The following is a 19293-nucleotide window of genomic DNA, read 5'->3' on the forward strand; positions in this document are numbered from 1 at the left end:
CAATCTCATCTCAATCCCAATGTTCCACTTTATCAAAAATGAAATCGGAAATTTCACCACTAAAATATAATTAATTTAGAATTTATATTAATTAATTTATATTTAAATCTCCTGATATTCCTAAGAATCTCAGAAAAATTGGATGAAATTCAGCAGTCGATCAAGACATGAAATCGCTGAAAAAGCAACACAAACATCTCTTTGATATTAAATGGAGGTCAAAAATGTCTAAAAAATGCTATATTTTCTTGAAATCAAGATCAATTAATTGGTCAAAATTGCATGGGTGGATGAATATGCATACGCTATTATTTACATATACTGCGGCATAACACATGTAATCTTCACCTCTTCTTCCCACTAACCATTAAAATTTGGTAATTGACACAAAATTACATCAATTACCGACACATTCCAAGCTAATTGTCGCGTGTTTAGTAAAGTTCAAAAACCCCTTAACGTGCCGATTTCCCGATGAAAATTGTACATTTGCATGACAAAAAAACGGTCAAGTTTTTTACGGTTGCTTGCAGTCCATAAAAATACAAACAAGCCGAATTAATATGACAGTTTTTGGTCAACCACAGAACTTCGCCGTAGTGCAAACTTGTACAAAGGTCAATTTTTTTAAGAATGGGACCACTCTTCATTGTTTTAGCCGTTACTCTTGGAGCGACCTTACGTACAGTGACATCATCAGTACAACCCCCCAATCATGGAGAACAATATGGCAGAGAAGGAAACCATGGTCGAATAGATGGTCACGACGAAACCAGTAGAAGTTTGTGTCCGGTACGAATTTTACAAAAAAAATCAAAGTATATTTTACGAGTCGTAAATTACGATATGAAATTGCATGGATTGTTCTTTAAACTGTATCTTCTACATTTTTAGAGGAGGATATTTTTACTTATATAATTTTAAATGACAATTTATTCTAGGCCTGTGAAAATGGAGTCTGTCCCAACGCCAACGTCGTAGCAATGACGCCCCCACTCATCCAAGCCATTCTTTCCGTCATTGCTGCAATTTGTGCCTTCTTCATTTTCATTTTGTTCTTTTAAACGATTAAATTCAACCGATTTGTTTAATAAAAATTTACTATTGTAATTGTAAGATGAATAATAATGACTACGAAAAGTCATTCATTTATTATGCATGCATACGTCATACGTACATAGATGATCTATTCATTTATACCACATTTTGCACCGAACTGAACAAATCTGTGTTAAAATGCCACTCTAAAAGCAGTGATTCACTCGTTTTCAATTTTTTTTGCACTATACAAATTCTTGTTTGTCTTGTAACAAACTTGAGCGTGGACCTCGTCTATACATCTTGGAACACAATTTTCTACATGAAATGGAACGTTTTGACAGTGTTTCTCCACGCCTTTATCCCCTGGTCAACAAAACTGCACTGATTAACCTGACCCCGGATGACTTCATACGTCCCGTAATCTACAAATATTTATTCCTTCTTTTGTAACTATTTCCTGACCTAAATAATATTTAATATTAATTGCAGGCAGAGTTTGGCTTGGTCCAGTCAACCCTTCCAATTCTCCAAGTCCTCTTAAATTTTGCAGCGTTCATCGTGTGGATTGTGATTGTCGTCTACTTCTGGAAGATAATCTATTACCAAGTGGACGACCCGTATGCCACCAGCTAGTAAGAAAGCACTCTTAAAGAACGTTATTACTTTATGCATAATTACATATAATTTGAATAAACACAATTTCTAGTGGATCTTACCCCGCAAATTTTAACAAACGTTCCGATCAAGTAAAAACATTGTGGGAGAAGGTGTCACACGCGGTGGGAATCGACTACTAAAACAGATAAATTTTGTGTTAACAAACACCTAAAGTGTTATTTTTACAGGAATAAATTCATACATCAATAATAAATAAATTTCATAAAGTCTATAAAGAGTACAAAAACTGGTCTCGATCGGGTCGTCATTTGGCGTTCGGTTCATTATTAATTCAATTCATTGCATAATTTAGAAATAATTTTCGGAAATAAATTATTGATGAGGGTGTCAAAATGATATATTTTTTTAAACGAGACCTACACAAAAAAGTGTCCCAAGGGACAGTCCATTAATTATGTAATGCAAAAATCGCGATTTTCTAGACCCCCCGTTTAATATGTGGCACATATGTAAGCACGATATCATTGGAGCCTTACACCCCCCCCCTGCCCCCTCTCGTTTTGCTTAATTTATAAGCGGTTGGAAAAAAATACTCAAAAAAATAAATTTTGCATTAACAAACACCACAAAGTTTTATTATTTATACAGAAATCCACCAATTAAAACAATTTCAAGTCTATAAAGAGTACAAAAACTTGTCTCGTGTCGTCATTATTTTGGCGTTCAGTTCATTGTTTACATATCCATTTTTTAAATTATTTTTATAACTAAATTATCGAGGTAGACGATATTTTTTTACACGAGAGCTAGATACGCGGAAGTGGTGGCGGCTACAGGGAGCTCAGAATCGTCCCTCGGCCTTGGCGACGTCGTCGGTTTGGGCGCCGTAGCTTTCTCCGCGGCTCGTAATGAATGCTTGGCAGCGGCCAAGAGCCGATTCTTGGTGTCCAATTCTTCCTGCATGGCCTTCAATTTCTGATGAAGGGCACTCACATTCGAACCGAGGGAAGAAGGGTGACCTTGTTCCACGTCGACTAATCCCTGCTCAGCAGTCTCAGAGGAGACGGGGGAATTATTTTTGTTGGTAACATCTGAAATAAAACGAGAGTGAAAGTTAATCATAGTAACAAACTCGTGGAAACGGAGATGCATACTCTATGTGCATCGTTTGTCAGGAAAATTGGGTATTTTTGGCATTTCGACATTTTATGACCTTTGACCTCGTTTACCAGTACGTAGAAATGGTGCTGGTTTCTGAAACCTCCGCCCTAAACTATGTCTAAAATCGTCAAAACAAAAAATTTAATACTCTTGACCGTTGAAATCATCGCCGTGGCGTCGTGACCTTTTGACCCACAAGGTAACAAACTCCCTCTTAAAATAAAATTAGGTGTAGAAAGCAGAACTAAAAAAATGATTTCTTCGAAAGTTATTGGTCTGACAGATCGATCCCAAATTGAAATTCCCAATCATTCCGCTTCACTTCGTTTCGCTCGTTAATAAATGTAGCATAAGAAATATTTACATATGCAAATATCTGCAAAATATTTTAACTACAGCTATAAAGTAGCTTTACCTAAGAAAGTCTTTAACCTCATTTCTGCACTTTTTGCCCGTTTTTCTACATCATTAAATTTCTCCTCTAATGACTCTGTTCTTCCGTTCGCTTCCAGGAATTTTCTAGTCAATTTTTCATTTTCATGCTCCAAATACTCCACTTTGTCAAGGAGCAGTTTTTTCTCTTCAACAATACTCCCAACCGACGTCTGCAAAAAATCGAAAAGCTTTAACCTTAGGTTTAACCCATCAATTAAATACCTTCGTCATATAAATACTGTCACCTTCAACTTTTCACTGCTGACGACGTTCGAAACTGTGGGTGGTGGACGCATTTGTAGCTTTTTATTTTCCGACTGCAATTTGCTGATGACGCCTTTGAGTGCGTTAATCGTTTTCTCCAATTCGCTCAGAGACTTTTGACTCTTTTTGTCCGCGTCACTGTGCGCTACTAAAGGCTTCTCGGACTTCAAGGCTTCAACCATTCTGAAAAAGCAGAGCAGTTAATGCTTAAAGTTTAGACATGTGCTATATAAATATGTAGATTTACTTTTGCAGGTGCTGAACCCTATCCCGAAGTCTGGGTGATTCGAGGCGAAGCTGTTCAATCTGGAGGTTCAAGTACAGGTTGTCCTCTTCCAAGCGTCGTATCTCTTTCTGAACATGAGCCTCTCGAAGTGACATATTTTCAATCTCTGTGATCACTTGGGCGTCACCCTGGAAGAAAATTTCACAAGTGTTTCATTGTGTCAAATTCTGCAGTAATCGACACAAAAGCTCGTTGCATATTGTATTCTGCATAATTGTTGTTACACAATTCTGCAGAAAATTTCTTTCTGCACAACCGTATGTGCATAACCCTGCATAATTTTCTGCACAAATCGCTCTGCGTGCAGTTTTTCTGCAGAAATAATTCAAAAAATTGGGCCAAACTTGTGCAGAAAATCAGACCAAATTTCTGCAGAAATCGGGCCAAATTTCTGCAGCAAGTTTTGCTAAATTCCTGCAGAAAATCGGGGCAAATTATCTGGAAGAAAGCAGTTAAGATTTCTGCAGAAAATCGAGCTAAATTTCTGCACAAAATAATCCCAAATTTCACCAAAACTTCCCACTTTTAGCAAACCATGCCTTTTGTGCGATTTGATACGCCGTCAATTGTCTCTCTTGCGAAACGACTCTTTCTTTAAGCAGCTTCACTTCCATTTTCAATCGCTCAGCTTCCTCCCGACCTTCGAACTCGGTCTTCTCGTTCAACTCTTGCAAGTCGTGGATCTCAATTTTTAGCCTTGCAATTTCTCCCTGAGCCAAAATGTGCGCTTGTTGAGACGACAATTGGGAGTCTGACGAGAATCTCGTCGAGGCAGAACTCGATCTCGTGTTGTCATTTTGTCGCGACGAGGATAACTTGGTCTCCAGAATTATCTTATCCTTCTCCATCCGGCTGATGCTCGTACGCAAGTTTTGTACAATGCTTTTAAAACGCTCGATTTCCGACTCTAATTCGCTTATTCGAATCTCGCCCGTCTTTAAGGTGGCTTTCCATTTCTTGGACTCTTCAAAACGCGCAACCCTCTCGGCCGACTAGAAAATTATATTTTAACATATAAATTTATGCAAATTTTGACGTAATAATTTAGTAGGAATGATCAGTGTTTCGGGTGAAAGTAACCACGTGCAAGAAATAATGGGGAGAAAGTGATTTTTGCAGTTATTTGACTTGCAAGAAATGCAACCTGCAAGAACCTACGCCCCGCTGCTATTCCTTCACGCGGCGCGTGGCTAAATGGCGCATATTTCTTGCACTTTCTCCCAGTTTCTTGCACCTCGAATTTTTTGCGTTTCTTCGCAGTATAAGAAATGTAACAAACTCGCAAGAAACGAAACACTGAGACAATTTATGAAATTGATTACTTTGATTTTCTTCATCTCGTCTTCATCTCGCTTTCTGTTAAGGTCAGCAAAATCCTTATCTACCTTTGCTTTCGCCTCGGTCAGTTCTTGCAGCTTGGCTCGTAACGCGTCAAGATCGGCGGATCTTTGGACAACGGGTTTAGCAGACTTGCTTATCTTGACTTGTTGGGCAGCCACCTATTTTCATGTACATACATTTGCATATACTTACAATCATTGTGTTGACCACTTTGCAGTATAAATAGTTGAGTAATAATTATTAAAAATCCCACAGTTTTATGAAGTTCGTTAATTTGCTCCTTGAGAAAAGAAACTTCAGAATTTTTCGTTTGAATTTTCTCTTCCAGAGAACTCTTTTCTGTATACGTTCCAGAATTCTGTGTAATTTACCAATAAACATAATTAATTCAGTCTTTACACAAACCAATACGTCCTCAATTCTATGTAATACCACCTTAAGGTTATGCAAACTCTTGGAGTACGCCTCAATCTGTTTGTCCTTTTCCTCTAATTCACCCCTTAAAACGTTCACCAAATCTGTCATCCCACTATCTTTGAGGGAATTGCTCCGCACGTTTTCCAATTGTTGGTGAGACTCCTCCAATTTTCGTTGTGTTTCACGCAATTCTTGCCGAACGGAACCAAGTTCTTCTAAACTTTCCAAATTCACCTGTTGCTGGTCACGCACGGAGTCGGCCTCCTTCATTTTCGCTTCGGCGTGACATCTCCATCGATGCGCTTCACTCCGGGCAGCTGGATCAGGACAAAAAATTAATTGGAAGATTGTCATAAATAAATCTAGTGTTTAAATAATAGCATTTACCCGTTAGTTGAGCAGCAGTATTACTCATTGCATGCTGAAGCTGAGATACTTCATCCTCGAGTTCATGAATTCGTGTCAATTGGTCCTTTATGGTCCCTTCCACGTTCAGAGAGTCCTTCACTGGATGGCTCAGTGTGGACTTCATTCTTAAATATTCAATAAAAAATCAGTAGTAAATGATTAAGAATATACTTATTTGCAGTGTTTCGGGTGAAAGTTGCATGCATGCAACCCAGAATAACGGGGGGGAAGGAAGTGGGTTTTTAGCAGCTATTTTGACCTGCACGGTGCAAGAAACGACGCCTCACCGCTGTATTTCATTGGGCGCATGGCTATGTAGAAAGCGCATATTTCTTGCACTTTTCTCCCATTTTCTTGCACTTTGCATTTCTTGCTTTGCATACGAGAACTGGAGCAAACCCTCAAAAACCGAAACACTGCATATTTATTATGCACACATGTAGATTAGATACCTTGTGAATGCTTGTTGTTGTTGATGTATAGTCATTTGAAGTGCTATAAATTTGAATATTGTTAAATATGTAGGTTAGAAATTTAGAAAAGTATTTTTCTGCTCCTTATCTAACCTCGCATTTCTTGGACATGACGTTCAGTCGATGTCTGCATTTCATTTCGAACTTCGGCCAGAAGTCGACGATACTGGTTGACATTTTCTTCCTTCGACTTTAAGCGTTCTTGCAGTGAGGTCATGCTTTCCCGTGCAACCTAAACAAAATCCTCAGTAACTATTCGGCAGAAATGGTGATAAAAAGTTGTGTTTAACAAGTTCTTACCACTAAAGCATCTTGGAGATCTGAATCCGCAGACGTTGGTCTTTTATGATGACCATCTCGTTCCTGTTGTTGTGCCCGAATGAATTTAATCTCATTTAACGCTTCCTCCTTCGCCCGCACGTTTCCCTCCAGCTCCGCAACTCTAATCGTCATCATTTGCAAGGAATTTATCAGCCCGTTCTTCTCCAGTAACAACTCTTCCACGTGGGCAGCAGCGGACACGTGGTCATGCGAAGGAACGCTGGAGATTTGACATTCCTTATTTTCCGTCGCATTCGTGTCAAGTCTGGTCGAACTGACGGCCAACAAGGGCATCGAGGTTGATGAGAGGGTCTCAATCAGAGGGGGCCCTTGATGATGAAGCCCTTGATGAGAAGAAGGGACCATCCGGAGGTGAAGGTCTTCCACAGATTTTCCGATTAGTGTGGACGTCAGGGAGTCCTTGAGCTCCAGAGCGTGTTCTAATTTTAAACGGTCATCCTCCAACTCGTGCGTTATGTTTTCGAGTCGATGGACCGATTCTTGCAGGGATAAGCAGTCTCTGCTCTTCTGTTCGGCTTTCCTTTTCCATCGTGTCGCCTATGCATAAATTTGCATTTTGCACATTTTTCAACAATACTAAACTATTTTTTCATATTTTTTTTAGAGTTGGACGAAATATTTTATAAAAAATTTAGTATTTTGAGCCCTGTTATTCCCAGGGTTTGGATTTCCAGGGGCGTTGTTTGTTACACCCACAAAAAGACGAGAATTTGCATGGAAAATGCAACAATCAGACGAAAATATAGGTTGTTTTAAAGATATTAACTGTTTATCGCTGTCAAAATACTTTATTCTTTCTAAGAAATTGTGAAAACACTGAATTTTGATAGCGATGAAAAATTAATTTCTTCACAAAACCTGTATTTTCGTACTACTTGTTTTCTACTCTGTCTCTGTCTTCTGAAAATCCAGGTTTTCTGAAGAAATTAATTTTTCATCGCTGTCAAAATGCAGTGTTTTCACAATTTCTTAGAAAGAATAAAGTATTTTGACAGCGATAAAAAATTAATTTCTTCACAAAACCTGGATTTTTTTATTTGACTGCTGCAGATTCTCGTCTTTTTGTGGGTGTAACACTCCCAGAAATCCAAACCCTGGGAAGAACGCTGCTCAAAATACTACATTTTTTTCCATCCCTTCTTTTCTTTAAAAATTACCTCAACCCGTGCCTCCTGCGCTTTTTGGACCGATTCAAAAACAACTTCCTGTCCCAATCCGTCCTCCTTCAACGAATTAACCATCCCCTCCAAAAGTTTACACTTTTCCTCCAACTCCTCCCCCTTCAACCTCTCTTCCAACAACTGCTCTTCCAACTCCCCACAATTCCTCTTCGTCTTCTCAAACAGTTCAAACGCTTCTTTAACATCACTGTTCGACGTCTTCATCTTGGTCACGCTCCTCGTCGTGTAATTATAATTCTGCGCTGTCTGCGAGTCATGCAGCGCCGCGAAGAGATTCCGATACCGCATGATGACATGTGTATGCATCGAAATCAGCGACATTTCTCTGTCCTGGTGAATTTTCGATTGTTGCAAAGAATGCGCCTCCAACTGGGACAATTTCGACAGAAGTTTTTCCACCTGTTGGATCGCCAAGTGCTTCTCCTTGTCGCCGGTGAGCATGTGATGATGCGCTTTTGCGAGTAACGATTTCTCACTGGATTCGGACTGAAGTTCTAAAACCTGCTTTGCCAAATAATCAAGCTCTACTTTTTCAAAGTATTTTATATTTTCGATTGCCTTGATCTGATTTTGCGTCATTTCCGCTAATTCCTTCCACTTTAGACATTCGTCCTTCGCCGTGACCAAGATTTCTTCCGTGTTGACCAACTTGTTGACGAGGAGGTCGTACTCTTCTCGGGCCACGGTGTCGATATATTTCTCATTCACGGTGGAGACACAGGTGTTGTATTTCTCGGTGAGGTCGTGAAATTCGGACTCGATTTTTTTCTTGGAGGATTCTACAGCGTCAAATTTGTCCTTCAGGTCGTCGTATTTTTTTAAGGATTGACTTAGTTGAAGGGAAAATTCGGGGTTATTTTCTGAATCCGGTGGTGCTGGGGAGGTAAATGTTTTTTAAGTAGGACTCGATGACTTATCAGCAAAATTGGAAAAATCAGCACATTTTAAATCATTTCTTAGCTCTGGGAATTTAGTTTAAAATTCTGGACGACAAATTTGTAGGCAGTGAGTTGACTAATAGAATGACGGCGAGTTTTTTAAGCCATTCGAACAGTTTCAATTTTTCTGAAGGCTGCGTAAAATTGAGATCTCCTTCAAAAAGTGTCAAAATCTGGAGTGTATATTTTAAAAAGTTGCCAACTCCCTCCTCTACAAATTCGTCTTTCAGAATCTTAAAATAAATTCTCCGAGCCGAGAAATCTCTAAAAATGTGCTTATTTTGCCAATTTTAGCAATGCATAAGTCATCGAGTCCTACGTTTCGTCTTGTCCTCAAATTTCGCCGCAGTTTCCAACAATCTCGCCTGACATTTGCCAAGCTGTTCTTCCAGAGCGTCCCTCTCCTTCCTAAGTTCCGCAATTTCCGCCGTATTCTTATGAAACGCGACCGTCTTCACCACCACGGTGGCTTCTTTCTCCTCCAACTCCACCAGCTTGTCGGACAAGTGACGGATTTCCTTCTTCGCATTGTGGAACAGATGGATTGGCACGCTATTTTCGAGAACTTGATGAAACGTCGTGATCTGGTGGATCGCTTTTAACTGGAATCGTTCCAGGTGGCCCAACCGAGCCATGTATTCGTTCCCGACTTGGGCCAATTTTCTAAGCAGCGAATTGATCTCGTTCGTCTGGTTTTCTTGGATGGCGACCAAGTACTCGATCTTGAGTTGGGCGGCAGGAGGATCGTCGCCGTTCTTCGTCACGAGCTCATTCGCCTTGCTGACCAAGGCTTCGAGTTGTTCCATTTTTTGACTCTTTTCCTGCTCCACGCTGCGTGCCAAGGACTCATTTTGGGTGCGAAGGGAGACGATTTCTTCTTGCAGGGCTTCCACCACGAAGTCTCGTCTTTTTGGAAAAGTAAGGTTTGTTGAGAACGAGTCGTGATGTAAATTTCCTGATTCTTGACGAGTTTTGTTTGAAATTTCGTGAACTTCGGAATCAATGCGGTCCAATGATTCTCCTCGTTCGAATGTGACACGTCTCTCTTGATTTGATGGTGGTGGTGGTGGTGACGATGATGACATGAAATGTTGCGATGGACGGGTGTCAACTCCTGATTTTAGTTGTTCGGTTAATGTTGAAATGGTATTTTTAGCTTCGAACAGCTCTTCGCGACATTGCCGTTCTTCTTGTCTGGAATAATTGTACAGAAATATATGTATGTATTATTGTGTCATACATATTTAGCGAGAAAATTTAGTGACGAACCGTAAACGGTGAAGATCTTCCCGAAGCTGGGAACACTTTCCTTCTAAATTGCAAACTTTCATGTGGAAGCTGGAGATGGGGTAGGGATAGTTGATTATCCCACGGGCGGACATTTCACGGAGGAGTTCTTCCAAAACGGGGGCTTGGATCATGACTTCCGTGTTGCCATCGTCTAAATCATTGTAATACGCAATGATGCACAACTTAAGGATTAATGGAGGTATATATGGTCTCCCTCTTTTGGTGTTAGTGTCAATTGATCACAAATTTAATGAATATGAAATTTGCAAATGACACGATCTCCCAATGGGCACGTTTGGCGGAGAAATTTGCATCCGAAGAGGAGAAAATGCGCAGTAAATTTGCAAAGTGTAATATTTGTCAACTTTTAGGGGGTATTTTTTCCTATTTGGATGCAAATATCAAACGCGACCGTGTCGTTCGCAAATTTAATACCAATTAAATTTGCGATTGATTTACACTAATAGTTTTCTCTTTGCTCAAACTTTGAGAGAATACTTTGGGAGACCTACATAAATTGCAACAGTAATGGTTCTATTATATTTAAAATCCTACCTGTCATTTTGTGCATGCAATCCAAAATCTCATGCAGTCCCCTCCTCAACGCACTATTCTCTTCCAGTATAATTTCATACTTTTCCTTCCACTCTTCACTCTTGACGCCAAATCCGGTCAAATTCCTAACCAAAATATCCCCCCTCGTCGTCCCCACAGGATCCGTCGAAACACGATCCGACACCACCGACCCCGTCCCCCCATCCGGCCCGTCTCTCTCTCGATCCATGTCCGGCAAGTAACTCCCACCACCCGAATTCGGAACCACAATCTGCTCCGGATTCATGTCCACCTGCGCCAACTGCTTTTTCAAACTGTAATTCCTCGTCTTCAGGGTGACCACTTCTTCCTCCAAATTCCCCACTTTCGACCTCAACGCGGACAACTCGTTCTTCTTGGTGCGCGTGTAGCGCTTCGTTTCTCGGCTGATGTCGGCCTCCTTCTCCACGCCCAACTTTTCTCTGAGCATCTCGCTCTCCTCCTGGAGATCGTTGACCTGCATGTAAAGAATATTTATTTCCTGCGTGACCCCTTCGACCTGCTTGTCCCGGATGCGGATCTGGATTTTGAGGTCCTTGATTTCCGAGACGGCTTCCGGCAGCCCGTATTGGCCCGCCTCGTACGCGGCCATGCGCCCCATGAGCGAGGTCACCGTTCTGGACTTGTCCTCCGCCTCTTTCTCGACCGCGGACAACTGTTTGGTTCTCCGGTCTAATTTATCTTCCAGCTTTTTGACCGTTACTTGGAGGGATTTGACGAGATATTCAGTCTTTTTGGAGTCCTCGGTGAGGTTCAGTTTTGATTGGAGGGATGCGATGAAGGAGGAGGTGGACTCGAGTTCTTCGGTGGCTTGGGCAAGTTGTTCGTTTAGAAGGGCGATTTGGTGTTCTCGTTCGACGAGTTTCTAGGGGCAAAGAAATTAATAATTGTCTCTCAGGGCATCCTCTTCGATTTTGACCAAATTAGTGTCAATTTATTGCAAATTTAATTAGTGTGAAATTTGCAGAAGACATCATCTCTCACTGGGCAGGTTTTGCGGAGATTTTGCATCCAAAAAAGAGAAAACATGGCCTAAAGTTAACAAATTTTACACTTTCTAAATTTTCTACTCATAAGATGCAAATATCCCTATCAAACGTGCCAATTGGGAGATCGTGTCGTTTGTAAATTTTATACTAATTAAATTTGAGATCGATTGACACTAGTTTGGCCAAATATGCATTTAGACAAGACGAAATATGTAAATTACATGATTCAATAATTGCACCGTCGTTCTCTCCGAGTCCATCTGGGTGTTTGGGATTTGACTCATTAACGTAGAAATTTTTGCGTTTAGGCGATCAATTTCCTCGTCCTTGTCAAACATCATTTTCTGTTCGGAATAAAATAGTTATGATTTTTATTCCTCCCAAATAATGCTCATCATCAGAGACGGCGGAAGTTGGGAGATCCCACATTATTAACATTGTGGGATTGGAAGAGGAGGTAAAACATGGGCAACATACAATTTTCCTGAATTTCTGGGGGGGGGGCAATGACCTCCAGTCCCCGCACTTCCGCTTCCAATGAAATTATGCATACCTTCCAAACATCCACCCGAATATCAACAGCGTTACAGAGATTTTCCAAGTACTGGTCATGTCTCTCTTTATATCCCAAAAGTTCTCTTTCCCGAATCGATAACACGGTTTTCTCCTCCTCCAATTGCCTTATCCTCTCGTCTCCTTTTTGAAGTTGACCCTTCTGCTCAAAATGGTCACTCGTCATGGACTCGATTTGTTTCGTCGCTTCACTTAAAGACTCCTTCAACGTGGTCAATTTCTCTTCTAGGGACCTTTTCTCGTCATCCAGACGCTGTTTAATTACACAGTGTAATTAATTGATCAATCAGAAAATCATTAAAATATAGAAACATTAATTTTTTATGTACGTATATAATTTGTTCATCCTTAATTTGATTAACGTAGGGCTCGATGACTTATCACCAAAATTGTCAAAAATCAACAAATTTTTTATCATTTCTCGTCTCTGGGAACTTATTTTAAAATTCTGGACGACTCATTTGCGATCAGCAAGTTGATTAATGGAATTGAGGTGAGTTTTTTGAGTCAGTTTTAGTTCTGAAGGCTTCCTAAACTTGAGATCTCCTCCTTTAAAAAATGTCAAATCTGGAGTGTATATTTTCAAAAAATTGGCAACACACGTTGTCCAGAATTTTAAAATAAATTCCCACAGCCGAAAAATGATTAACAATATGCGAATTTTGACCATTTTGGTGACGAGTCCTACGTTAATGGTTAATGTACCTCCGTATCCTCAATTAGCTGCTGTATTTGTCGATTTTTCTGCTGCACCGTCATATCAAACCCACTCTGCTGACTTTGTTGTTTTCCATTCCCATCATTGTAGTACTCATCCCCCTCATCGCTGTTGTCATACTCGCCCCCCGCCATCCTTTTCCCCCCTCCGGAAGAAGAGAATTTCTTCGCTGCACGCTCCTTATACTCGTCCAATGCCCTCCGATAATCCTCCGCCTCGTCCCGCAGCCCTTCAACTTCTCTCCTCAAATCAATCTTATCTCTCTCCAAGCGTTTAATGGACTCGATACATTTCTCAGTTTCGATCCGCTCCTCATTTAATTCGCGATCTCTCCGCTGCAAATCTCTTTCTAAGCGATCGATTTGTCTCTTCAGGTCGGACGCGTCGATAAGATCGTCGTCGTTATCTTCGTCGTCGTCGTCGTCGGTCGAGTCCCTGCGACGACGAGTTCGAGTACTGCTGCGTTCTCCTCCTCCTTTTTTGACGGGGGGATTTTTTTCTAATGGTGTCGTTGTAGGATCGTCGGCATTTTGTTGTTGAGGTTTTTGCGTCGTTGAGGTGGAAGGAATTGGCGAAATGTTGTCTACTTCTGGGTCATTATTGTTATCTCTTTTCCGATGAGGATGGAGGTCCGGCCTTTTGATGGGAGACGGCGAGTCGGGCGTTGGAGTGGATAAGATGGGAGAAGTGGGTTGGGAGTCGTCGTAGGAGGCAGAATTCTTGCCACGATCACGGTCACGATTTCTCCGGTTTCGTGTATTTCTGTTCCTCGGAGCGGGTTTTGGCTTGTCCATTATACTTTTTACAGGAACGTGCTTCTCCTGTAATTAGGGGACATTAGGGTTAAACACGTATTTCCTTTTTGTGTATGTAGTGGCCGCGGAAGCTGTGGGGGCATCTGGGGACGTGAATATTGTAGGATAGGGGAGGGAGGGGTTTGTATAAGATGGGGAGATGATGGGGACATCAAATAACCTTGGGGAAATTGTCCCTCTGTCCTCACCCGGCTTCCGCGGCCACTGAACGTATGTACATATACCCATTGGATATTTGCATATTAGTATGTAAATAACAATACTGTTTGTTTGCATACTTACTTTGTGTCCCTCTTATTAATTCGCTATTATTAGTAGATCGACAAAAATGTGTCTTTCTTCTTGCTACACATGGAATTGGACCACATCCAATTTTGCTAATTAAATTCTATCCATTTCCAGATTAATGCAGGCTACATAATTGTCGGACTAACTAGAAAATAGTGAAACGGAGAGGGGAGATCATTTCAGCTTTTGTGTGCGTGCGTGTTGTGACGCTCGTTTCCAGGAGCAACCATGCTCCTAAAACCGTACATCGCAAAAAGGGGTACGGAAACCGAGTAAAGAATTTTTATGGTGGGCCGTGTGTAATAAAGGATTTGATAATTTTTAATAAACTGTATAATTCTTATAGTACACATTTTATTGTAAAATATATGTAAATTTTAAAAACATCGAATAAAATGACGGACATAATTAGATCCATTATCAACGAACTTGCGAAAAAACCTTTCTCAAAGTCGTTCACCGTAATCTCATTCGACTCGTTGAAACCTGACCAACTTCTGCAGGTTAATTAATACATTTACAAAATCACAATAATCAAGTAATGTCATCCGCAAGGGGACCTTGTCCCCTCAGAAATTCAGTAAAATTATATCTAGCCCATGTTAATAGTCCTTACTTCTCCAACATAATGTTTTTTCTTCCTTTTCTGATCCCATGATGCTAATGTCCCCCCCCCCCTTACGCCGCCACTATGTAATGCAGTAATTAAATTACTTGATTGCGGTACCCTTTCAGGTTTTAAACGATGTCCTGGGTGAAATTGATACCGGAAATAAGCTCGACATTCGGGAGGAAGATCCAGAACAAACCGTAATTAGGATGTTGAACATGTTACGAGTTCTGAAATATAAACCGGAAGAAGACGACCCGTAATAATTTTCAGAAATACTTTTACATAATAATGCAAATATTTGACCAAAGGGATTTCTACGCGTATATTTTTAGCATTAAATAATTTCATACGATTTAAGTTCGCCTCAATTCTGGGTACCCTTCCTACCGGAAAGAAACTCGGCGAAATCTTTTATTTATGAGTTTTCCATACACACTTATTAATCATTGTTGACAAAATACTCTGTAAATAAATAGTCCTTCATTATTTTAAGTTCTTAATATTTGTAGGTCCACTTTGAGAACAGGCCTGGTTTCCGGTAGTTCGAAGGTTATCTACCCAATCTTGGCGTGGCTCCTGCCAAGAGTCGCAGACTTGCAAGTGAGAGCATATTTGGCCAAATTCTTGGTCAAGGTTGACATCCCGCAAGAAATTCGGGCGGACATTGATGTCGAAGAACTTTATCAACAGGTACATATTAATTTCCTCCCCCAATTATCCTACTTTCCCACTTGGTATATATTATAATAAGCCATTAAATATATGCATTTAGTATGAAGAGCGGATAGAACAATTCAAAATTACACATAAGCAACTCGAAGAAGTGAAACGAAAGGTAATCATATTATGCAATTCGCAAAAAACCTACATTTTTCAAATTTTCGTAATTAAGTTTCGTCAAAATTTTCGGACACGGTATGCAAAATATTCAGAAGAAATCCTACAATTTCAACTCCGTAAATTTTGATTAAACTCAAAAAATAGCGAAATAAGTTACGCAAATTAAAAAAATGTATTTTTTGCTAATTTGCAATTACTTATTTATTACATATCTCTGTAAAACTCATTCTGCAAAAAATATTTATTTGTTTTCCGGTTTTAGGGTTTCACAACTTCCGAAATCCGGAAAGACATTGACGCCATGGAACAAGAGCAAGAAAGCGTGTCCAGGAAAATTGAGAAATTGAAACAACAAGTATATTATTAATGCATACAATTTTTTCTACTGTTTCCGTAATTTGCATATTTCATATTATGTAAATATGCACAGGTGGAAGGGACGCCAAATATTGACCAGACGTTGGAAGTGGTGGGAGCATTTCGGAAAGAGAAGGAAAAATCGCGAGAGTTATCTCAACAGCACATCAGCCAAAACCAACTTTTGAACCAGGCCGAACAAAGAATTCAACGTTTGCAGCGACAGGTCAAAGAAATCCGGGCTGCAAACACGGGAGCAACGGCGGAAGGAATCCTCCAACGTTTGGAGGTACTTACCTTTGGTCACATAAGCTATCATTACCAGAGAGCGGTTATGAATTTATCTTAGTCATTTTACGAAAAATTCGTAAATCTTTTAGATATTTTTTTTCAAAAATACATACCTATACATGTTTCGTAAATATTTCAAAAATGCGAGACGATTTTTTTTGCTCAAACAAATTGGACCACAAAAAATCTAAAATATCAAGTTTGTTCAAAAATACAAATTTTTTGAAAATTCTATTTTTTCGTACATATTTTCTAAAAATATTTTGGCGTTTTTTTTAAATTAGTAAATGCATATTTCAGCCCTTCTTCGTAAGTACATATCCGCCCTCTAATAATCACCTACAAAATTGTAATGCCCAGTTAATTTTTTTAATTACACTTGAATTTTTTTTTATAAATCGATCATGATAATTCATGAATTTACATGAATTTTGATTTCTTTATTCCTTCAGCAAGACGTCGACGTGGCGAAGTACATCGTGAATGACAAATTACCCAAGGAAATAGAAATGCGGAAGAAAGATTTATTCATTTATGAAAGAGTTTTGAGCGACACGTCCCTCACCGCCCGGGATTTGGAGGACATCCGCGATAAGATTGACAAGGTCAAATCCGACATCAACGAAATGATCATGAAACGCATGATGAAGTCGGAGGACAACAATTTGGTCATGTTTCGCCAGCAAGCGGCCATCGTGGCGAACAAAAAGTCCTCCCTCGTCGAAAAGATAAATGAACAAAGGTCCGAATTGAACGGATTGAAGGAGGACGAGCAGGATAAGAAGCAACGCCTCGGGACCTTGCAGGGCGACACAATCGTCAAGGAAGACGACTTTAAGGAGTACGTTAAGAACTTGAGGATTAAAAGTACCAGGTACATACATATGCAAATATATCGCGTACATACATACATATGCAAATAGATATATCGCCTCCAAGATTATCGTAGGACTGGATTCATCACCAAAATCGCTGTAAAATGAACCCGTTTTTAATAATTTCTCAGCTCCGGAAACTTATTTTGAATTTCTGGACGACAAATTTATAGCCAGTATAAGTTTATTAATTGAATGGCGATGAGTTTTTAAGCCAGTTTTGATGAGTTCCAATTTTTCAAGTCTTCTTAAATTTGAAATCTCCTCCTTCAAAAAAGTGTCAAAATCTGAAGGGTATATTTTTTAAATTGGCAACTCCTTGCTCTACTATCGTCCAGAATTTTAAAATAAATTCCCAGAGCCGGAAAATTTTGACGGTGAGTCATCGAGTCCTACGTTAATGTCCTCATCGTCACATTCAACTTGATTCAACTGACAAATGTATCTATTTTCATTCGTAAAATTGTCCCCTTTTTACTATTTTTATAAACGGCTGTCTAACTAACCATTTATTCTTCATGACCAGGTATAAACAAATGAAGGGAGAGATAAGCTACTTGAAATCCGAGTCTGGCGTTCTGAGTAAAACTATTTTTATTCTTGAAGAACAACTAAAGAGTTCCGCAGTGGATGTCGTAAGTCGAAAAAAAATCTAAAGCACAGCCCCCCAAAGAATTATTTACTTTAAAACCAACCCCCTACTTTACAGTCCGCTTTGGAAGCACGCCTTGGAATTAAGGGGTTCACAAGTGTGCAAGGGAATTTGGAAAAAGTGTCCACCGATAAGGCCCGAGTGGATGAGAAGAAGTCACAAAATTTGCAACAAATGTCTTCAACCGTGCAAGAATTGCATGATCAAATTGCTGCAAAAAAGGTGGATCTTGCTCCTCTCGTTAAAAGTATACAAAATAGGCAATTACATACTTATGCAAAACAGTTATTAATTTACATATGGAGCCTAAGATAAAGTATCATTTATTACTCCTTAGATTTAAACAGTTTGCGACAACAAGCTCAAATTCTGGGGCATGAGCACGATACCACGAAACGACGGTATGACGGCATCGTGTCCTCAGTGGACTCCAGCCTGGGGTCCATTGTTCGTGTAAGTTGTCGTCAAAATTATATCTTGTACCGTTTTTAGCAGTGTTCCGTTTCTTGCAAGCTTGTTACATATATTTTTGCACTGGAAAGCAAGAAACGCGAGAAATGCGAGGTGCAAAAAACTGGGAGAAAGTGCAAAAATATGCGCCACCCAGCCACGCGCCGTATGAAGTATTTATAGCGACGGGGCGGCGTTTCTTGAGCCTTGCATTTCCTGCAGGTCAAAATATTTAGCTGCAAGAAAGCACTTTCTCCCCGTTATTTCTTATCGCAAATGGTTATCTGCTTTTACCCGAAACATGATCTGATTTTTTATTTCCTTGTGTATTTGATCATTAGGAAGTCGAATCCATGCGAAAACGCTATCAGGACGACCAACTACGATATTGCAAGCTGAAATCGGAAATATCAATTTTTAACGTCAATTTGAAACGCGTTCAAGACGAACTTAAAAACTATGCGGCTGCCGGAAGTAGTCACGATCGTCAAAAGTCGTACAAGTAAAAAATAAAATCCATTGCAAATATTCTAATTCCACATATTTATTCAATTAATCATGGTTTCAGAGAACAATTGACGGCCAAGGTGTCGGACCAAGAACGAGCCGTTAAAAATTTGAAGGGGGAGGAGAAAGAGATCGCGGAGAAACAAACGGAACGGATTCAACAGGCCGTCATGTGGAGGGATCTGGTCAAGTAAGTCTAGCTCGTGACCTTTGACCTGACCCATAATAATTAATTAAACATTTATATGATTTTCATACAATTCAGGGTTCTTCAACTCAAGAAACAACTCAGAGAAGGCATAATACAGGAAAAATAGTTTTTCGACATGTTCTGTGACCATGTTCTGTCTGACCAATGAAAAAGTTAATCTAATTAGCGTTTCAGTTTACATTTCAATTCACCATTAATATTACTTATTTATTAGTGTATTATCTGCATTTGCATAAGTTAACAATAAATGACAAATTAAACGATAGATATGTAAAATTTCTTGTCATTTTCTGCCCCTTCATGCAGCGTTAGGAAAAACCCAGGG

At 39.8% G+C, this 19293-nt stretch overlaps 3 protein-coding genes across 3 annotated transcripts; 2 read left to right on the plus strand and 1 right to left on the minus strand.

Moving 5' to 3' along the window:
- The first annotated feature begins 1272 nt into the window (after positions 1-1272).
- LOC110856227 lies at positions 1273-1939 on the plus strand. Its single transcript, XM_022104699.2, has 3 exons — positions 1273-1458; positions 1531-1673; positions 1748-1939. Exons 1-3 carry the CDS (start codon positions 1366-1368, stop codon positions 1836-1838), a joined length of 327 nt encoding a protein of 108 aa, XP_021960391.1. The 5' UTR covers positions 1273-1365; the 3' UTR covers positions 1839-1939.
- Positions 1940-2261: 322 nt separating this feature from the next.
- LOC110856365 (centrosomal protein of 290 kDa) lies at positions 2262-14317 on the minus strand. Its single transcript, XM_022104850.2, has 20 exons — positions 14167-14317; positions 13057-13890; positions 12332-12604; positions 12000-12122; positions 10751-11654; positions 10175-10346; positions 9225-10099; positions 7944-8842; positions 6745-7323; positions 6538-6676; positions 6424-6466; positions 5951-6096; positions 5582-5880; positions 5400-5504; positions 5128-5304; positions 4345-4797; positions 3767-3933; positions 3501-3702; positions 3236-3425; positions 2262-2750 (listed from the first exon to the last, which is right to left on the minus strand). Exons 2-20 carry the CDS (start codon positions 13861-13863, stop codon positions 2455-2457), a joined length of 6849 nt encoding a protein of 2282 aa, XP_021960542.2. The 5' UTR covers positions 13864-13890; positions 14167-14317; the 3' UTR covers positions 2262-2454.
- Positions 14318-14440: 123 nt separating this feature from the next.
- Positions 14441-19244, plus strand: LOC110856367 (intraflagellar transport protein 81 homolog). The gene is made up of 13 exons (XM_022104852.2): positions 14441-14675; positions 14908-15041; positions 15295-15475; positions 15558-15620; positions 15888-15980; positions 16056-16271; positions 16726-17147; positions 17675-17783; positions 17858-18047; positions 18138-18253; positions 18592-18752; positions 18819-18947; positions 19023-19244. Exons 1-13 carry the CDS (start codon positions 14568-14570, stop codon positions 19072-19074), a joined length of 1974 nt encoding a protein of 657 aa, XP_021960544.1. The 5' UTR covers positions 14441-14567; the 3' UTR covers positions 19075-19244.
- The last annotated feature ends 49 nt before the right edge of the window (positions 19245-19293 follow it).

Source organism: Folsomia candida, unplaced genomic scaffold (genome assembly GCF_002217175.1).
Source record: "Folsomia candida strain VU population unplaced genomic scaffold, ASM221717v1 Fcan01_Sc015, whole genome shotgun sequence".
NCBI lineage: Eukaryota > Metazoa > Arthropoda > Collembola > Entomobryomorpha > Isotomidae > Folsomia > Folsomia candida.